Genomic DNA, 22495 nt, shown 5'->3' with positions numbered 1-22495 from the left:
GGGGTATAAATCTAAATTCATCACTGTTTGAAGAACTTCAGTGACTGAAAAGTAGTAGAATGTCAATTGTGCCCCACTCCAGGGCACCACACATAATGTTTAATATCCCAGAGGCAAACTAGACAGATTTACCTAGATCTCACATTAAAATGTCACACTTTAATAGGCCAGCATTCGTAGCTGCAACATAGGTAATTAATTTGCCAAAACAAACATACAGCAGTTTTATTTTGTAGCAAATCCTTTCAAGCCTCACTTTCCCATACATCAGAAACATAAATGCCTTGGCCTGGTGGTTTTTCAAGCACCTTAAAATATAGACAGAATCAATTTAAGAAAATTTCCCATGTCCCTAATTTTTTCCAGACACCACTCTATTTCATTTTTACATTATTCTCACAGAAATAACATAAAAGGGAAGATCAGTAACACTTCAGATTCATAATAAACTACTTCCTCAACAGTTTTAAGAGGAAATTTTACACTTGAGAAAAGGTGAGCATCTATGAAAACTAATTTACTTTGTCAGGACTTTTCTCTGTTCACCTGGTTACAGCTGAAATGTGTTTTAATAAGCCCTTTCTCCTTTACAACCCAGGTTCTCTTTCTACTTGATTCTGCAGCAGAAAGCAGAGGAAGATGGCCCTCAGATATTCTTTTGTTACACTAATCAGAGCCAGAAGTGCTGTATTGACTTTCAGCCCTTGGGGAGTTGCCATTCTTTTGTACCCATCTCATCCAAGACATCAAGTTTGATTAATTTGTCATCAAGGAAAATGTGTGATCTGCTCAGTGCCATTCCTTAAAGTAGATATTAAAAGCCAAACTGAGGAAAAGGGTAGAGGCCAGCAGGTGAAACAGGAATATTTTGGTGTTCAATCTCTCACCTCAGAAAACTGCCTCCTCTCATCTATTCATTTTTGCCTTTTCCGGTCAGCTCTTCAAGTTCTTTTCTAAAATGCTTATCCCAGTGTTACATCCAGAAAACCACCTCAGAGTGAAGAAGGACAGAGTAATTTGACCTTTCCCAAATTTAAGAGACTACTATGTGAGTAGAAAAGTAAGCCTCGTTTCTCCACATTTCCTGGAAAGAATAATCTGGGGAGAAGATGTACCGTTAGGTCATAGTACAGATGCACATTTTATGTCTTAGCTTAAGAGTTAACATGCACTTAGTTTTCCTCCCAATCTGCTTAGAATGCACAAAATATTGACCCCAAGATATCATTTAACTCTTTACTTATTGTCATATTTTCCACTCATAGGTTATATATGCTTTAGGAGGTACTAGCAGGCTTTTTTTTTAATTATACAGTAGGGAATCTTTTACCTGGAAAAAAAACCTCAATTAAGAACCCAATTTTAAGATGGCTACGCCTTGGGTATACAAAAAGACAACAAATTACAATGCATGAGGAAAGGGATCAGTTTACAAAGGTGTTAAAAAAACCCCATCAAATTATGAGTAGTTTTCGTAGTAAAATACTGTTAAGGATAAAAGCCCTGAAAGAATCATATTGAAAGCTGACTTGATTCCAAAGGACAATGGACTATAACAATATATAACTTTATAGATTACAATTGCATCACCAAACATATTTGCTTATTTGTGGGTAGAAGAGAATTTAGCTCTGACAGGTGGAGAGAAATGACCAAAACTGAAATGTGAAAGGGAAATTGCTTACAGTGACTTTTAAAGAATTTGGTCAGGGTTCCACGATGAGGGGAGCAATATTATTGTAAATCATAAAAAGCTATTAGCACTTATACACATTGCTTTTTAGGATTCCAGAGCCATTTTTTTTCGAGATTTAAAGATGCTTTTGTATGCAATTATATATTTTAGATGGTTTGGGTGGTACTTTTCAAGATTCCACAAAGTGTGTCAGTCAACGGTATTTGTTGAGCACCCATTATGTGCAGAGCACTGTAGAAGGCACTGTCTTTTCCTAAAAACCTCCAGAATTAAGATGCCACTCTCAAGAATAAACAAATACTATATATAAAGGGAATGTCCAATTTTAAGCAGAACTAATTTCTGAGAAATTGGAACACTACATTCTTTATATCCATGATATTAGAGGACAGGGAGAACATGGATAAATCAAATCTGCAGATAACCAATTCCTAAACACAACCAATTCAGAGCACAGGAAAGCCACACTTTAGGAAAAGGGGAACAATCCCTGCCCCCCCTGCTCCTGAATGGGGGAGGGCACCCTTCTATTCTATTCATCCCAGAGCCAGAATGGTGGTGGTGGGGGGTGGGGGGGACGACTTTTGAGCCCTTTCCAAGCCCTGGAACTAATGCTGCACATCTAAGGAGTAGCAGGATGGTGGGGGAAAATGGTGGCAGGAGAGCCAGAAGCAGGGTCAGGTTAGAAGAACATTAAAAAAGAAAGGCACAAGACTAACCTTGTCCCAAAGTCTAATTTTAATGAACTATTTCCACCTGCTCTCCTACCAAACTTTTTTCAAAAGTCACTCAAAAGCAATCCAAATAGTAGATTTGAGTGCCACTTATTTTCCTTTTCCAACTTCAGCAAAAGATGCTAATTTCATAGAGCACAGGCTTGGGGGTCAGAAGGACCTGGGTTCTGATCCCATCTCTGCCACTTGTCTGCTGTGTGACCTTGGAAAAGTCACTTAACTTCTCTGTGCCTCAGTTACCAGATCTCTAAAATGGGGATTAAGACTGTGAGCCCCATATAGGACATGGACTGTGTCCAACCTGATCAGCTTCTATCTACCCCAGCAATGTACTCCAGCACTGTACTGTACTAAGGTACAATGCCTGGCATATAATAAGTGCTTAACAAATACCCCCTCCCCCACCCCTTTAAAAAAGAAATTAACCACTGGCATCACTTCCTTTGAATACAAAAAAAATATACAAAAATTAATTTGTAAATATATGTTTACAAATATATTTGTAAACTTCGTATTTGTAAACGATATATGTATGATATAATAATATAATGTAAAACAATAGATATTATGAATATATATATCCATTCCTTAAGTATACAGATGAACGATTAGCCTCACTATGGAGTAACGCACTGGGCGATAATAATATAGTAATAATGATGGCATTTGTTAAGTGCTTACCATGATCCAAACCCTGTATCAAGCACTGGGACACAGTCACTGTCTTACATGGAACTCATCATTTTACAGATCAGGAAACTTAGTTAACATCCCTGAACCTCAGTTACTCCCTCTGCCACTTGTCAGCTGTGTGACTGTGGGCAAGTCACTTAACTTCTCTGTGCCTCAGTTGCCTCATCTGTAAAATGGGGATTAACTGTGAGCCCCAAGTGGGACAACCTGATTACCTTGTATCTCCCCCAGCGCTTAGAACAGTGCTCTGCACATAGTAAGCGCTTAAAAAATACCAACATTATTATTATTCATCTGTAAAATGAGGATTAAGACTGTGAGTCCCTTGTGGGACATGGACTGTGTCTAACCTGATTACCTTGTATCTACCCCAGCACTTAGTACAGTGCCTGACACATAGTAAGCGATTTACAAATACCATGGAAAAAAAAATGACTTGCCTAAAGCCACATGCTTTCCAGGCTAGGCTGTTTAACTTGTTGATATAGATGTGACTAGTGCATTGTGCAGCCACTAGCATTTTTGCGGCCCCTTTAAGGCTGAGTAGGAAAAGCACAGAGGGAGCAAAGGAAGAGGGTGGGAAGAAACAAAAGTAGCTCTTTAAACAACAGCAACCCTCCCCACCCCATTACACTGTTTCTGACCTTGAGTCCCAACTCTCTGATCTTCCTCCAGATTTGGCAGGGGACTTAACACTTATGTTCTAACACTCTCACTCATTCAGAATTAGGTTTAGCTGCAGGCTTCTCTGAGTGAATGAGTGAGTGAGTGTTAGCACATAATTGTCACTTGTCTTTTGGTGTTAACAACCACTTACTCTGAGCAGGATTCAGCCCCAAAATTGGCAGCCCCAAGAAACCACCTGCTTCACCTGCCCCTAAAAACCAGTTTTACATTCAGGTTTTAAATAGCTTCATAGCAAATCTATTCAAGTAGAAACTGGATTTAAATGTTTTTTTTAATATGGAATTTCAGTGAACAACGATTAGTTTGGATTTTCAAAAATAACAATTTTAATAGGTACATTATTTGCTCACTGTTTTTATTGTTTAAATCTGAGAATGAAGAATGTAATTTTCACACTTCATCTTTTAAAAACTGAAAGGTGTTCCATAGTACTGTTCTTTCCAAAACACCTTTAGGGACTAAAAACAAGTTATCCAATATCCTGACAGGGTGAAGCATACACTGATAGACATACCACCTCTATCAATATAGCCAGTGCTCAATATATTTGATGCTAAGAGAGTTGTGACATGGGATTTTGATTTATGCCTATTATTTTAATATGATTATATTTTAATGTAATTTTTCTTGGCAATAAACCAGCTAACTAATCAACCCTTTAAATAAAGGAATGAAACAGCCTTGAAGATTGGACAGGTGATGGAAAGGAGATACATGTGTCAACATTTAATATGTTGAATTTAGCCTTGCTTCAACCATAACCTTATCTTCATAGACAATTCAAGGTTTTCCATGTTAATGGAATAGATTCTTTTAAAAAATAGGGTAGAATCTATGATTAGTTCTATTAAACTGCAAGGGGTTTAGCATGACATCCCCCAAACGACATCACAGTACATTTTCTTCAAAACGGCAAATAATCCATTTCAGACAACTACAAATATGGGACTGTTAAAAACCCTGCAACCTTCACTTGAAGCAGAGAGGAAAAATACACAGTTAATTGGAATAATGGTTAATCAATCACATTTATTGAGCACATATTGTGTGCAAGAGAACTGTACTAAACACTGGGGGGAGTATGATATAACAGAGTTGGCATTCATTCATTCAATCGTATTTACTGAGCACTTACTGTGTGCAGAGCACTGTACTAAGTGCTTGGAAAGCACAATTCAGCAATAAAGAGAGACAATCCCTGCCCATAACAGGTTTACAGTCTAGAAGGGGGGAGACAGTCCTCAAAACAAATAAACAGGCATCAATATAAATACACAGAATTATAGATAATACGCGTCAAAACAAGTAAACAGGCCTTAAAGTAAATACATAGAATTATAGATATGTACATATATACACAAGTGCTGTGGGGTGGGGAGGGGGTAGAGCAAAGGGAGTGAGTTGGGGCGATGGGGATGGGAGGGGGAGCTGAGGAAAAGGGAGGCTTAGTCTGGGAAGGTCTCTTGGACACACATTCTTGGTAGACACATTCCCTTCCCACAGTGAGCGAGAGGGGGAGACAGGCATGAATATAAATGTTCCGGATATGTATATAAGTGCTGTGGAGCCGAGGGAGGGGGTGAATAAAGGGTTCAAATCCAAGTCCAAGGGTGACCCAGAAGGGAGTGGGAGAGAAGGAAATAAGAGTTTAGTCATGGAAGACCTTTAGAAGGAGATGTGCTTTTAATAAGTCTTTGGGAGTGATCATCTGACAGATATGAAGATGGAGGGCGATAGAGGCCAGAAGCAAGACATGGACATGGGGTTGGCGGTGAGATAGATGAGATCAAGAAACCACCTTTCCTGAAAAGTGAAAAAAGGAAAAACTCGAAAAAACAGGATGAATGTGATAACCCACACGGGAAGCAGCGTGGCCTGGTGGAAAGAGCACAGGCCTGAGAGTCAGAAGACCTGGGTTCTAATCCCAAACTCTCCACTTGTTTGCTGTGTGACCATGGACAAGTCACTTAACTTCCCTGTACCTCAGTTACTTCATCTGTAAAATGGGGATTAAGACAGTGAGCCCCATGTGGGACACAGATGGTGTTCAACCTTGTATCTACCCCAGCGCCTAGTACAGTACCTGGTACATAAGAAGTGATTAACAAATACCATTAAAAAATAAACACACACATACACACAAAGAAACCCCAAACGTTTTCCTGCAATTCTAGAATGCCAAAATTACAAAGATCCTCCCATTCAAAAATAAGATTAGAAAGGATTTTTAAATGTTGAGAAACACCAGTATGCTGACAGTGAGACTGGCTAAGAAGCAAACAGCACACTATAAACTGGAGTGCTTTCTGTGTGCAGGGCACTGTACTAAGCACTTGGGAGAGTACAGTATAATAGTGCTGGTAGACTCTATCCCTGACCACAAGGAATTTACAGTCTAGAAAGGTGAGCATAGACACAGTTTATGATCGTTAATTAGAAGAGGAGGATGAGACAAAGGGCTAGAGTTAATGGAACCATATCAATCAATCAATGATATTTATTGAGTGCTTACTATGGGCAGAGTGCTTGGGAAAGTACAATACAGCAGAAGTAGCAGATATGTTCCCTGCCCATAATAACTTTACAGTCTAGAGGGGAAGAGAGGCATTAGTATAAATAATTTATAAATTTATATATGTATAACATATATTCATATCGATATCAATAATATTTATATCAATATAAATATAGTTATTTATAAATTATTTATAAATTATAAATATATAAATATAAGTGCTGTGGGGTTGGGGAAGGGGCAAATAATAAAAGCCCTATATCAAAAGCCTTGTATCCTACATTCTTTATAGAATGAGGACAACCGATAGATCAATCGTATTTATTGAGCACTTACTATGTGCAGAGCATGGTACTAAGCACTTGGGAAAGTTCAGAATTAGCAGACACGCTCCCTGCCCATAACGAGCTTAGTCTAGAGGGGGGTTATAACCACCACAAATGGAATGGGAATATGAGAATACAGATGGAGTGTACATGATGGTTGAAAAGCAGTATAATAATAATTATTATTATGGTACTTGTTAAGGGCTAACTATGTGTCAGACTGTGTCAGACTGGAGACAGTCCCTGTCCTGCATGGGGCTCATACTCCTTATCTTCATTTTACAGATGAGGTAACTGACGCCCAGAGAAGTTAAGTGACTTGCCCAAAATTACATAGCAGACATGTGGCAGAACTGGGATTAGAATGCAGGTCCTTCTGACTCCTAGGCCCATGCTGTAACCAGAACACAATGATGTAGTCAGTGTCCACCTACTTAAACATTCTGAAATCCTAAAGGTAGTTGGTGGGACCCATTAGCGGACCAAAACATTTTCTAACATTTCAGAGCTGATTGATAATGTGTTGGCAACACGGAAATCTGCAAAAGTCAAATTTTAAAGGGGATTCCTGACTTAATCCACCTGCAAAACATATCCCTGAAGGGTAATTTTCCCCTCCAAAGCACTGAACTCTCCTGACTCTCTAAACTAGAGAGATAAGGTCAGGTGAGATTCCCTCACCCAAGGGAGGTGGTCAAAGACTGAAAAATCATGTGCCAAACACTGTACTAAGCACTGGGGTAGATGTCAGATAATTAGATTTGGCACCGTTCCTATCCCTCAAGGAGTTCACAGTTTAAGTGGGAGGGAGAACAGGCATTGAATTCCTGTATTACAGATGACAAAACTGAGACCCAGAGAAGTGAAGTGACACCTAAGGTCACATAGTCAAGTGGCAGAGTCAGGATTAGCACCCAGGGACATTAGCAGAGCAGAGAAGATGCCCTTCGGAACTGAGGAGGAATGGAGGAAGACTCCAAGCAACTCTCCCTCCACAAGCAGAGTGATCATTCATCCAGTGTTTTTTGGGAGGGTGACTGGGGGGGGCGGTGCGGGGGGTGGTTTGTAAAGCGCTTACTGTGTGCCACGTACTATACTAAGCTCTGGGTTAGATTCAAGCTAATCGGGTTGGACACAGTCCCTGTTCCACATAGGGCTCACAATCTTAATCCCCATTTTACAGATGTGGTAACTGAAGCAGAGAGAAGTAAAGTGACTTGCCCAAGGTCACACAGCAGACGAGCAGCAGAGCCAGGATTAGTACCCAAGTCTTTCTGACTCCCAGGCCTGTGCTCTATCCACTAGACAATGCTGGTTTTCAGCTGGTCTATTCCCTGTCTAATACAGATAAAGCACTGGACACTTTTATACTTAAGTCAACTTCTCTGTGCCTCAGTTGTCTCACCTGCAAAATGGGGATTCATTACCTGTTCTCTTTCCTATTTAGACTAGGAGCTCCATGTGGGACCTAAGTATCTTGTACCTACCCCAGTGCTTAGTACAATGCTTGACACATAGTAAGCACTTAACTACCACAATTATTATTATGATTATTATTATATCTGGCATTTTTATTTTAAGCACCCAGTTGCCTTTCATTTCAGTTGCTGCTGCCACATTTCCAGACTTGGAAAAAGCACTCATGTTTGTAGAAATCAGGGAGGAGAATGCAAATACTCTGGAGGAAAGGGAGGGCTTCTGGAGTACCCTCCCCTTGTCCCAAATGTTCTAGGTTTGGGCAATCTTCTTCACACAGTATTCCATATGATGTCATTACATTATTATTATCATCATCATCATTATAGCATTTAAGTGCTTACAATGTTCCAAGCACTGTTCTAAGCACCAGGGTAGAACAAGTTAATCAGGTCAGACATAATCCCTGTCCCCCATGGGGCTCTCAGTCTTCAGTAAGAGGGAGAATAGGTATTGAATCCCCATTACACAGATGAGGAAACTGAGGCACCGAGAAGTGAATTGACTTGCCCAAAGTCACACAGTTAAGCAAGTGGCAGAACCCGAGATTAGACCCCAGGTCCTCTGACTTTCAGACCCATGTTTTTTCCATTAGACCACACTGCTTCCATGTTACTCTGCAGGCCCAATGTCACCCGTGGGACATCACATGCATGGGATGTCCACAGCTGCTGTCTTTGGTCACCCTAAAAACCCATCAATCAATAAACAGAATTTACTGAGGGCCAAATGTGTGCAGACCACTGTACTAAGTATTTGGGAGAGTACAATAAAAGTAGAAGACACAGTCCCTGTTCTCAAGGAGCTTCCAATCTCCATCGTGCTGTGATTCACTGTCAGTTTTCGGACAAACCCCCGCCCCCTCGGCTCCCTTTTCTTCCCTGAGCTTCTGCGAAAAGGAACACGGAAGGAGAGAGGCTTCAGCTCTAGGACTTAACTTCTCAGGGTTGGCCCAATGGCAACGGTGGCAAACTGGGGTGAGTTCCTGGGCCAGTGGTTGTCCAGAAGTACCATGGTAGGTTCAACTTGGCTCCCGGCTCTGCCTCAGGCCTCCCTGGCCTTCTCAGCAACTGTTTTGTAGCAATGGCCAAGGCAGCCGAAATGTTCATCACAGGGTTGAGGGTCAGGATGATGCTAGCTGTGGTACCCCCACTCTCACAGCCTGGCCTTGTGCCCTGCCTCTGGACTTTTTCCCCATGTCCTGGAAGCTGCCCCAGTCTCAGGGGAAGAGATGTGATGGAGGCTGAACTTGACCCTGGCTATTGCCAATAGCCTGAGCTCCCTCGTCCCACCCTCTCACATCAGAAAACCCTTGGGAAAAAACAGCTTCCTTCAACTTGCATAACTGGGTTGTGACTGTGGCTGGCGTCATTATGGGGATCAACAAAGTGCACAGGATCGGGAGTCGGGAGACCTGGGTTCTAATCCCAGCTCCACTACTTGCCTGCTGTGTGACCTTGGGCAAGTCACTTGACGTCTCTGGGCCTCAGTTTCCTCACCTGCAAAATAGGGATTCGATGCCTGTTCTGCCTCCCCTTAGACTGTGAGTTCCAAGTGAGACAGGAATTGTGTCTGATCTAATTGAACTGCATCTACCCCAGTACTTAGAACAGTGCTTGGCACATAGTAAACCCTTCACAAATACCACAGTTATTATTATTATTGTTAGATAACAATGAATTTACAGCTTTTTAGACAATTGTCTATGTATTTGTTCACTTACCTCATAGCAGAACTGTCTTTTTTTCTGGGTTGGCTTATCAGTTGGCTTCTCCTCTAAAGATACAAGTACTGTTAGGGCTTTCTATTTGCAGAACAGTATGGGATCTAGTCTTTCCTGCTTGTCTCAATGGACTAGGCTAAAATTTATTGATTTATAAAAGGACTTTCATATATCTATTGCTATCTATATATCAGAATGCTCTTCAATCTGATCTCTCTCTCTCTCTTTCTCTCTCACACACACACACACACACACACACACACGATATAAAATAAAAAATAACAAGAAAAGAAAAGTTGTCTGACCTTAAAAATATTAAGCAAATTGCAAGATCAAGGAAGATCAAAAGGAAGGGCATTAGACCAGCTTGTAGCCAGATGTGCAAGGCCCCTAATGCAAGGGGCACAAATGGGAAAGGTGGAAAAAAGAGATCCAGAACATAAGAGAAATAAACCTGGTTCGATTTACGCAAGTAAGACCTGGTCTGAGGAACGAATAACTTTGAATGCAACTGATAAGGGGCTAAATGTGGTATGAATGGTCCGAGATGCCTCTATCAAATATATGACACCATGCAAGTTCTGAAATTCCATTATTTGATAATTAGGTCTGCATCATGAATCAACTAGAGTTTGTATTGTTAAAATAAAGAAAGTGATAATAAAGTAGCCAAAACTAAATTTTCCCTAGTAGAGCACCGATAATCTTGAAATGATAGAGTTATCGTTTATTTAACTTTTAGGAACCTTATAGATGATAAATATTTCAATTCAATGTTTGAATTTACAGCTTTTTAGACATTTGTCTGTACTTTTGTTCATTTACTCAATTCAGTACATCTGTTCAGACCATATTTTTAATGTATTTTGAGTGTGGAAATTTAAAATTAAGTTTAACTTCAATCCCTTAAAAAATTGGTTATGTTTAAAATGTTAATGTAACTATACAGTTAATTTTTTTAATTCAGAAAATAATCACATATGGATTAATACATATTCCTGCATTCATAGTTGATAAGAACAACTCAACAGGAGACTGTAAACTCCTTGAGGGCAGATTGTGTCTAACGAACCCTACTGAATTGTACTTTCCCAAGTGCTTAGTACAGTATTACGTGCAGTAAGTGCTCAATACATACCCTTGATTAACTGATATGCAAAACAAGAAAAAAATTCACATTGCAGAATTAAAACTTTACCATTTGAAGCAATGGTTTGAAACTGTTTGGTCATCATTTAAAAAATACTCAATTACAGAAATCTATGATGAGGACCCCAGTTCTAGATCACTGCCACAGGGCACTTGTGCTCCTGTACTCCTGTCACAGACCACTGTTGGCAGAAATTTGGGTTCTAGGCTGACTAAGGTCATTTCAAAATTCACCCTGATCTGATAAAACTCTGCCCTTTCTTCCGCTCCACAACAGTCTCCTCCTTCATCCACTGCCATTCCCATTGCCACCACCAACTATTCATTCATTCATTCAATAGTATTTATTGAGTGCTTACTATGTGCAGAGCACTGTACTAATTGCTTGGAATGTACAAATAGGCAACAGATAGAGACAGTCACTGCCCATTGAAGGGCTTACAGTCTAATCGGGGGAGACAGACAAAAACAATAGCAATAAATAGAATCAAGGGGATGTACATCTCATTAACAAAATAAATAGGGTAATAAAAATAAAAAAAATAAAAAATTGAGCGGACGAGCACAGTGCTGAGGGGAGGGGAAGGGAGAGGGGGAAGGGCAGAGGGAAAAGGGGGGAAAAGGGGGCTTAGCTGAGGGGAGGTGAGGGGTGGGTAGAGAGTCAGCAGAGGGAGCAGAGGGAAAAGGGGAATCTCAGTCTAGGAAGGCCTCTTGGAGGAGGTGATCTCTAAGTAGGGCTTTGAAGAGGGGAAAAGAATTAGTTTGGCAGATGTGAGGAGGGAGGGCATTCCAGGACAGCGGGAGGACCTGTCCTAGGGGTCGACGGCGGGATAGGCAAGAACGGGGGACAGTGAGGAGGTGGGCAGCAGAGGAGCGGAGCGTGCAGGGTGGGGAGTAGAAAGAGAGAAGGGAGGAGAGGTAGGAGGAGGCAAGGTGATGGAGAGCCTTGAAGCCTAGAGTGAGAAGTTCCAGATCTTCAATTCTTTCCTAAAACCCCCAATGTCTCCAGCTCCCCACTCTCTTGCCCCCGATGACCTCACCAAAAACTACTTGGTTGCAAAAGTGAAATCATCAAGCATGAGCTCCCCCAGAACTTCCCTTCACCTCCTCAGTTCCTTACTACCCCCACATCCACTCTCATCTTTCTCCGAGAACTCACAAGAAATCTCCCACCTGTGTACAAAATCTACACCTGACATTTGCACCTACAGACCTATTTCTTATCTCCTTCTAAAACATGGAAGTAGTATTGCCTAGTGGCTACAGCAGTGGGCCTGGGAGTCTGAAGGACCTGGGTTCTAATCCCAGCTCCACCACTTGTCTGCTGTGTGACCTTGGTAAAGTCACTTAACTTCTCTGGGCCTCAGTTACCTCATCTATAAAATGGGGATTAAGACTGTGAGCCTTAAGTGGGACAGGGACTGTGTGCGGCCTGGTTGCTTCTACTTTTCTTCCCTCCCCGACTATTTTCAACTATTCACTCTCTCACGGTTAGTTTCCCTCGAACAAACAAGTCCATGTCTCCCCTATCCTAAAAAATAATAATACTAATAATTCTAGACCCCACCTAACTTTCCCATCACTACTCACTCTCTCATGGTTAGTTTTCTTCTATCAAACAAGTCCATATCTCCCCATCCTAAAAAAAAAACAACAACAACTAGACCCCACCTAACTTTCCCATCACTGTTGATAACACCATCATTTCCCTAGACCTCAACCCTAAAACCTTTGAATTACTTTTGACTCCTCTCTCTCTTTAAACCCCTATATTCAATCTGTTGCCAAAACCTTTTGGATCCTCCTCCACAACATTTTCAGGATCTTCCTCTTCCTCTCCATCTAAAGGTCCACACACTGATCCAGGCACTTGGAACATCCCACCTTGATTCAGTCTCCTCACCACTTTCCCTGCCTCCAATCTCTTCCCTCTTCAGTCCATATTTCATTTTACTGCTCAGATCATCATTATTAATATTAATAATAAGGTAATAAGGTAACTGAGGCACAGAGAAGTGAAGTGACTTGCCCATGGTCACACAACAGACAAGTGATGGAGTCGGGGTTAGAATCCATGACCACCTGACTCCCAGGCCCCTGCTCTATCCACTATGCTAGGATGGGCCTGGGAGTCAGAGGACCTGGTTTCTAATCCCAACTCCATCACTTGTCTGCTGTGTGACCTTGGGCAAATCACTTCACTTCTCTGTGCCTCAGTTACCTCATCTGTAAAATAATAATAATAATAATGTTGGTATTTGTTAAGCGCTTACTATGTGCCGAGCACTGTTCTAAGCGCTGGGGTAGACACAGGGGAATCAGGTTGTCCCATGTGGGGCTCACAGTCTTCATCCCCATTTTACAGATGAGGTAACTGAGGCACCGAGAAGTTAAGTGACTTGCCCAAAGTCACACAGCTGACAAATGGCCAAGCCGGGATTTGAACCCATGACCTCTGACTCCAAAGCCCGTGCTCTTTCCACTGAGCCACGCTGCTTCTCTGCAGCGTGGAGATTAAGACTGTGAGTCCCACATGGGACAGGGACTGTGTCCAACTTGATTTGCTTGTATACACCCCAGTGCTTAGTACAGTGTCTGGCACAAAGTAAGCTTAACAAATACCCTTATTATAATTATTATTATTACCCTCTTTCCATTAGGCCATGCTGCTTCTCTATATTTGCCTGCTTGTAACCTTTGGTATGGCACATAACTTCTCTGTGCCTTATCTCATCAGTAAAATGGGGATAAAATACATGTTTTTTCTTCCTCTTATACTATGAGCCCCATGTGTGACTGGGATCAAGTCTAATCTGCTTATATTGTATCTTAACAGAGTGGCATGCCCAGTGGAGGGAGCACGGGCCTGGGGGCCCAGAGGAACCTGGGTTCTAATCCCTGCTCTACCACTTCTCTGCTGTGTGACCGGTGGCAAGTCACTTTACTTACCTGAGCCTCAAATCTCTCATCTCTAAAATGGGGATTAAGACTGTGAGCCCCTTGAGGGACAGGGACTATGTCCAACCTGATTAGGTTTGTACCTATCCCAGTGCTTAGAACAGTGCTTGACATATAGTAAGCACTTAAATAGCATCATCATGACCATCATTATTACAATTATTAACTTCATTCCTCTCAAAATAACCTATTTCCTGTGCCTCATTCTCATCTCTCCAACTGCCAACCTCTTATTTCATGCCATCCCATCTTCCTGGAATTCCTTTCCCCTTTAATATCCAACAGAACACAGATCTCCCCATCTTCCAAGCCCTTCTGAGACCACATCTCCACTGGGAAACCTTTCCCAATTAATTTCTACTCTCCCCATTTTCTATCCCCCCTATAGCCACTTCAGTTCTTCGATATAAACTAATCAATCAATCAATCAATCAATCAATCAGTGGTACTTATTGAGTGCAGAACAGGGTACTAAGTGGTTGGGAGAGTACACTACAAGAGAGTTGGTAGACTCATTCCCTGCCTTAAATATTTATTCATTCAATTGCATTTACTGAGCACTTACAGTGTGCAGAGCACTGTACTAAGCGCTTGGAAAGTACAAAACAGCAAATTGTATTTGTTTTAATTTAAGCACTCACAGCCCATGTAGCATTTATGTACATATCTTATACACTCTTGAGGGCAAGAATCATATCTATTAGCTTTACTGTACTATCCCAAATGCTTCCAATGGAGATCTTCACAGATCAAGGACTCAAAAATGCTATTGACAGGGGACAGCAGGAAATATTTGAAATGGTATTTACTTAAGTATTCTGATCAGGTATATCCACGATGTTCATAACTTATGGCTAAATTTTAGTGTGACGGCAACAAAAAAATATTGACTTTGCATGACTTTTCTATTCTTTCATATAGTGTGTAAGTCATTTAATTTTTTCCCTCCACATTTATCTGTATTAAGAAGCCTTCTAGTTTGGTAATAGCTTTATTAAGCTCCTATAAGTAGCAATTAATTTCAGTAGAAATTCATTCATAGGCAACTTTTGATAGTCATTTGAACAGTTTTGTATTATTTTACATGGAATTTTATAGCTCTATATAACATTCAGCTAATCTTGTGCAACCATGTTGAACCATAAATGCCCCAAGATGTTATAGCTAGTAGTCACTGCACATATGGAGTAACCACTTTCTGAACATTCTTTTATTTTAAAATACCAAAGTAGTATTTAGAAAATATGACTAGATTATATATTGCTTACACAATTTTACAAAATTCCAAAGATTTTCTATGTTTTAGTATTGTGGTTCTGAGATGCTGAATATTGGATATCTCTTCACCAACTCAAATTGTCTATGAAGAAGAATATGGTGATGAATGTCTTTTCTTCCCTGTACCAGTTAGCTATATGAAATGAAGTCATTCCTTTGTCAAATGCCAGTAAAGGAGTGCCTCAAGAATAAAGGTAAATCAAGGATAATGCCAAGGTTGTGGGGTAAGTTACAAAATAGTGGTTTTTGTCAACTATGATATAAATGGTAGGTGGAGGAGAGGTTTTGGGAGGGAAGATAGATGAGGAGTTCAGTTTTAGACATGTTGAGTTTAAGATGCTGGAGGGTAAGAGGAAATGCAGTATTGCAGAGATGAGATGTCAGGGCTGGTGAGATAAATTCTGGAGTCATACACATAGAGGTAGTAGTTGAAACAAGGGGCACGTCTCTGCTCCTGTAAGGGAATGAGTGTAAAGTGAAAAGGGTAGGGGTGGCCTGGGAAATTTTGACCTCTCCGGATTGAATCTGAGGCTGCCTTGCTATACATCCATAAACCAGGACCAAGATTCTTCTTGACCTTGACATCCTTCTTGACATCAACCTACAAACACCCCCATGTTCCATAAAAAATCTCCAATAGTTGCTCAATCTTGTCCACATCAAGCAGAAACCCCAGACCACTGGCTTTAAAACACTTAATCCAGCTTTCTCCCCACCACTTATCCACTCTCTTCTCCCACTACCATAGCTTAATGGAAATAGCATGGGCCATTCACAATTTAAAAGTAGCGAAAGTAGTAAATTCCATTAATTTAAAATGGAATTAAGAACTCCCACCAGAAACCAATGGATAGGGTTGCTCTCGACTCATTTCCCTCATTCCACCCACATATTCAATCTATCCCCAAATCCTGTCAGTTCTACCTTCACAACATTGCTAAAATCCACCCTTTCCTTGCCAACCAAACTGCTACTACACTGATCCCAGCACTTACCCTATCCCGCCTTGACTACTGCATCTGCCTCCTCGCTGACCTCCCGGCCTCCTCTCTCTCCCCCCTCCAGCCCAAACTTCACTCTGCTGCCTGGAAAATTTTTTGACAAAAGAGCTCAGTCCAGGTCTCCCCACTCCTTGAGAACCTCCAATGGCTGCCCATCCACCTCTGCATCAAACAGAAGCCCTGTACCATTGGCTTTAAACCATTCAATCAGCTCGACCCATCCTACCACACTTCACTGATCTACACCACAGACTGCACACTCTGCTCCTCTAGCACCAGCTTACTCACTATGCCCCGATCTCATCTATAATAATAATAATGGTATTTGTTAAATCCATACTATATGCCAGGCACTGTACTAAGTGCTGGGATGAATTCAAGATAATAGGGTTGGACACAGTATCTGTCCCACACAAGGCTCCCAGTCTCAAACCCCATTTTACAGATGAGGTAACTGAGGCACAGAGAAGTTAAGTGACTTGACCAAGGTTACAGAGCAGACAAGTGGCAGAACTGGGATTAGAACCCAGGTCCTTCCAATTCTCAGGCACGTGCTCTACCCACTAGGTCACGCTGCTTCTCTCCACCGACCCCTTTCCCACATCCTCCCCCTAGCCTGGAACTCCCTCCCTGCTCCATATATGCCAAACCACCACTCTCTCCATCTTCAGAGCATTATTAAGGTCACATCTCCTCCAAGAGCAGTGTGGAGAAGCAGTGTGGCGCAGTGGAAAGAGCACGGGCTTTGGAGTCAGGGCTCATGAGTTCGAATCCCAGCTCTGCCACTTGTCGGCTGTGTGACTGTGGGCAAGTCACTTAACTTCTCTGTGCCTCAGTTCCCTCATCTGTAAAATGGGGATTAAGACTGTGAGCCCCACGTGGGACAACCTGATTCCCCTATGTCTACCCCAGCGCTTAGAACAGTGCTCGGCACATAGTAAGCGCTTAACAAATACCAACATTAAGAGCCCTTCCCCGATTAAGCCCTCTATTCCCCAGCTCACACTCCTTTCTGCATCACAGATGCACTAGGATCTGTGACCTTTGGGCATGTGATATTCACCCCACCCCCAACCCTACAGCACTTTTGTACATATCTTTAAATTATATATTATAAATTACTCATTCATTTACATTAATGTCTGTCTCCCCTGCTAGACCGTAAGCTCATTATGGGCAGGGAACATGTCCACTTTAATTCTGTTGTATTGTACTCTTCCCAACTGCTTAGTACAGTGCTCTGCCCACAGTAAGTGCTTAAGTCTTGGGGGCCTGAAGAAGTCTGAAACGCCAAGGTCATTTGTTTATCGGGTGGATGAACAAACATCAGGTTTTCCCGAGGCAAACTTGGAGGCAAGACTAATGGTTTGTGACTCCAAAAGGCCTTCATCATAGCTAATGTTAAGATTTGCTCTGTGAAGATTTGGGCCAAAAGAGGAAATTTTCCTATGGATACCCCTTCTTAAAAAATGCAGACATGGTTCTTTGTAATACTTGTTCAAGGTGCATGAACAGTGTTCAATTCCTTTCCATAATTTGGGAAACATCTATTTTGCACCAGGCCATGACTATTTGTTGCACAGCATGGTGCAGGGTGCACTCTGTTGTCCCTAACTACTGGAAAACTTGGAGGTGAGGAGGGAAGCAAAGGAGATGGGAACAGGAGAAGAGATTCACAGATTGCTGTAGATTTTCGTTTTGGTTAAATTCCCATAGGGAAAATCCTCCCTCTTTCCCCAAGTAAAACAACTCCCTTAATTTTTTGGTGTTTTTTTGTTTTGTTTCGAAATCTGCAGGTCATATTCAAATTACCACCTCAGCAATTTTGGGTCACTTTCACACTTTTCTGTATTCTCAGCCATCTTGGCTTACATACTCTAAGTATTTACTCATCCACCTATCCATCTTTCCATTCTCTTCTGCCTATCTCATTTATCTTGTGTCTGTCTTCCCCACTAGGTTTTAAGCTCATTCTACTTCTTTACCTTTTTGTACTTTCCCAAGTTCTTAGTACAGTGTTCTGCACTTCTACAGTGTTCTGAATTTTTTTTTAAGTCATGGAATGTCATAATCCTTCTTGAAGTTCATTGCCCTTGGTTGGCAGTGGAGTATGGAGCAGGAAAATAATGGTCAGGGCTCCTTTTACCTGTCATACTTAAAACAAGAACACTTTCTACTGTTCTTTTAATGATTTTGCTGGAAACAAAAATTTAAAGGTCATTAAAAAAAATCAATTTCAAAGATGTTGTTGATAGGTTGAGTTCTGAGCCTCTCAACCTTGGGAAAAAAAACACAAAACTACCTGAGGTCCAGGGAAAAAAGGATTAACACTGCTAGTGAGGAAAACTGATATTGTGTCCAAAGCTAATGATGACCCACTACTATGCAGGTACAGGGAGGGACCCCTCAAGAGCCGGTTGGAAATTGACCAGCGCCCCTGCTGAGAATCAGTCGAGAATGATAATTTTGTCACGAGAGACCAATTTGCACGATCATCAACCAATCATATTTATTGAGTGCTTACTGTGTGCAGTGCACGGTACTAAGTGCTTAGGAGAGTACAGTTCAACAGAGTTGGTAGATAAGTTCCCTGCTCACAATGAGCTTACAGTCATCTATAGTCATACCATTCATCCGTAGCATATGAGCTCACGCCAAGCTGGCGCAGTTGACTCTGTGTGGACGGGACTGCCAAACTGCCTTCTGGTCATCGTTCTCATGAACTGTGGGCAATAAGACCGTGAACCCAGCTGTGGGACAGCAGTCTGCAGAGTGGCCATAAACTCAGCTATGTTCACACTATGGATCTCCCGTGCTGTCGGCAAACAAGGGGAAGGTCCCCTGGGGATGTGAGCTAACCAATCAGTGGTATTTTTTGAGCTCTTACCACGTGTAGAGTTCTGCACTAAGCACTTGGGAGAGTACATACAATAGAGTTGGTAGACATGTTCCCTGCCCACAATGAGCTTATAGTCTAGAGCTAATGATTTCCATGCTTGGACCAGAATCGCAGGCTTCTCTTGTTGTTGGGCAACCGGTGGAGGAGCTGCTGGCTAAAAAGAGACGATAAAGATAATATGTTGGAAAAGTGCAAGTGTTTATTTCCCTTCCCAGTTTAACCATTTAGGATACCTGAAGCTACTAAGCTGTACCAATACAAGAAGGGTTTCTAGATGAAGTTTAAACAAGGATTTGTTTCAGTCAAGTATTCTTGCTCCGTGTGCAGAGAACCCAAATTTTGGACAATGAAGAAATGCAAAGATGCTGAAAATGTATTTGCACAAACTCTTCATTTCCATGACCTTATGTTGAGACTGAAATATCTCTCAGAGATTGATGCTCTATACAATTAGCACCTCGTATTGCCTGGATGAGTATAACAGTACCCAGTTAAAGTTACCACCTTTTGTAATATTGGCAAGATTAGAAAATTAAAGTCATAAATCATACAAATTTTTTTTGCATCTCTACAGGATATTAGCTCCTTTAATCTAGAAAGTTAATGAGAGGTTTTTGAAACTGATTAAATCATCTTAGTTCACTCAAAGTCTACTACAAACTAAACATTCAATTAAAACAATTTTCAAAGCAAATTTTGATAAAACCCTTCTTTAAGGTAATTAAGATGATAGGTTCTTAACATTATGTAAATTTTAAATCCTTATAAAAGTGAACATATTAGAAAGGATTTAGAACAATTGCTAAAGCTAATTTGGACAAAACGATACCTCAATTTCTTCATTTTTTATGCTAAACCATGTTACCTGATCAGGAACAATAGAAACTAGAAAACATTAAACTAACGTTGCTATTCATTTTATTACTTTACAATTTCAAAAAATACTACATGCAAAATTGAATATGACATACAGAAATGTACTTTTAAAAGGTTTAAAAATTAAAAATATTCCAAATTCCATTTATTTATGGAAATATACATGGCACAATACTAAGATAAAGCCACCCAGGCCCCTTATTCTTATCTAATCAGAAAAAAAAACCCATCTTCAAAAAATAATGAGTATTATCTATATCTAGAATATTTTCAGAATTTTTGCGATGAAAGTTACAAACCAAAGAGGATATTAATTTATTTTTACTAGGATGCATCCTGGTTTTAGGAATTAGGACCATTAACATTTAACTTCAGTAAAAAAATGCCAAAGCAAGTCCATTCTAGAAACACAATTTTATTTATAAGTGAAATGCACAATTTTTTAAATCAATACATACAAAGATCTAGAAAATGCTAGGTGGAAAACTTTATAAACCTGTGTTATTCTGATTATTTTAAAATCTATGTTTGCACTGTTAAAAGTCTGCAGAAGTTAAAAATTTTGGGCAAGACTGCAGTGCTGAGTACACTGTCCTTTCATCTGATTTTTAAATATGTATTATTTTTTGGCTGCTATCACCACAGAAACAAAGTGGCAGGAAGAAGCAGCTTCAAAAGCAGAAGGAAATGCTTATGCTTTTATCAGGTAGAGATAGGCAGAGATTTGTGAAAAATATGGAAATCAGTGCAATTAGAACTATTTCCAAATGAAAATGATCAGGTTCTGTGGGTGTACATTCACTTCTACTTTGTAGCTTCCTTTTAACAAAATTAAAATCAATATTCTTTGGTACTATAATAAAACATTTCAACAATTCTAATGTTTAATATACATAAAATGCACTCAAAGTCATCTTTGTAAATATTCACATTCAAACGCAAATGAAAATTTCATTTGTTGCTAAATGAAATAAAAACTATGCACCTCCCCACCACCAAGGAAAACAAAACAAAAACAAAACACCTCACCAAAGATACTGTCGATAACTGGAAATTACACATACCACAAGCTAGAAATGAGGCTCCATTTCATAAAAGATGTGAGAATTGACTTCAAACATAAAATTAAGAAGAAAGCAAATAAGTCAAAACAATTAAATTATCACCACCCCTTAAATGAATAGGTATCTGGTTTTCTTATTAAGAGAAATCCTTCCTACCGTTCTAAATGAGCATTGTTTTGAAAGGACTAAAATGAAATGTTGGTTAAAAATACTTGCACAAGAGGATATAGTACTGCAAATTAAAACAAATCCAAATATTGAAATGTGCTCACGATTTTAAGAGTTTTCACATTATGCAATCAAATATATCTTTTGTTAACAAAAGGAAACGAACAGTACGTGTGTGCAGTTCTCAGTGCAATTTCAGATTAACTTCGTAAATTACAACAACGCAGTGCAATTTTTCTTTTTCCTGGGACAAAGACTGTGAGTAAATCTTATTATGATAGGACTGTATCACAACAAATATTCAAAATACACCATTCACCAAGCTATTATTCGCTATGTACAGCAGGTCTAAAAGAAGCAGCATTATCATGGCTGTGCATATTCGCATTTTACTAGTTACAGTACAGCTAAAGAGACCAAAACTCTTGTCTTTCAGTGAAAGGGAACTACATAAAACAATAATTACACTGGACAAAAATAAGGGCAAAACATTTCAGAATGCAAAGAACAGTTAATTTAGAAAGCCAAAAACAAGTAATGTCATGTCAGAAATCAACGCAACTCCCCTAGCCACCAGCAACTTTGAGTATTAATTGCCAAATCTGAGAGGATTGAAAACAAATGTAAAATGACCAGCAAGTCTTCTTTCTGCTGTGCTTCCTGATTAGCCGATTTCCTCAACTAATTGGCAAAGCATAAAGAATTCTGTACAGACTGCAATTAATGTTTTCCACGTCCACCTTCAAAAGCATGATGTTCTTCATGGGCTAAGAGAGATAAAAAGGGAAAAAGAAAAAGAAAACTTTAACCAGTGGCCCAAATTCAAGATACAGTTGCTAAGTATTTCTCTCCGGAACTCATGCATAAATTTCCAGGGAAATGTAATTAAAATGAAAACATGGGATAAACAAACAATGCTAATGCAGTCTGATTTATCTTGTCTAGTCAAGACAATGAGTCAGCCCAGACATGTTACTGAAGAGGGTACCACAAAATCAAGTGTGTTCTTCAGAATGGATCAGACATATAACTGATTTACTCAAGGCTATGGAACTCAAAAACCTGGATTTCAATATACCAGCCAAAAAAAACAAGGGGTAGTAAATATTGCCAATCATGCTCCAGATGGATAGTTTTGAAAGTCATGATTTTTCCAACCAAGTGCTCTACTGAAGTCCCAGGTTCTAATTCTAGCTCCACCCCTTGTCTGCTGTGTGACCTTGGGCAAGTCACAACTTCTCTGTGCCTCAGT

The 22495-nt window shown here is 40.3% G+C and overlaps 1 protein-coding gene across 2 annotated transcripts in view; it reads right to left on the bottom strand.

Annotated features, from left to right (window-relative positions):
• Positions 1–20406: 20406 nt before the first annotated feature.
• EIF4E3 (eukaryotic translation initiation factor 4E family member 3) overlaps positions 20407–22495 on the bottom strand; it is a 46752-nt gene continuing 44663 nt past the window's right edge. For both annotated transcript variants that reach the window (XM_029051312.2, XM_039910234.1), the window contains one exon: positions 20407–22010. In XM_029051312.2, the coding sequence (XP_028907145.1) occupies positions 21964–22010 (47 nt within the window). In that variant the 3' untranslated portion in view covers positions 20407–21963. The remainder of the gene's footprint in view (positions 22011–22495) is intronic.

This window comes from Ornithorhynchus anatinus, chromosome X1 (assembly GCF_004115215.2).
Source record: "Ornithorhynchus anatinus isolate Pmale09 chromosome X1, mOrnAna1.pri.v4, whole genome shotgun sequence".
In the NCBI taxonomy this organism is placed as follows: Eukaryota; Metazoa; Chordata; class Mammalia; order Monotremata; family Ornithorhynchidae; genus Ornithorhynchus; species Ornithorhynchus anatinus.
This window is presented reverse-complemented; position numbering and strand designations above follow the sequence as displayed.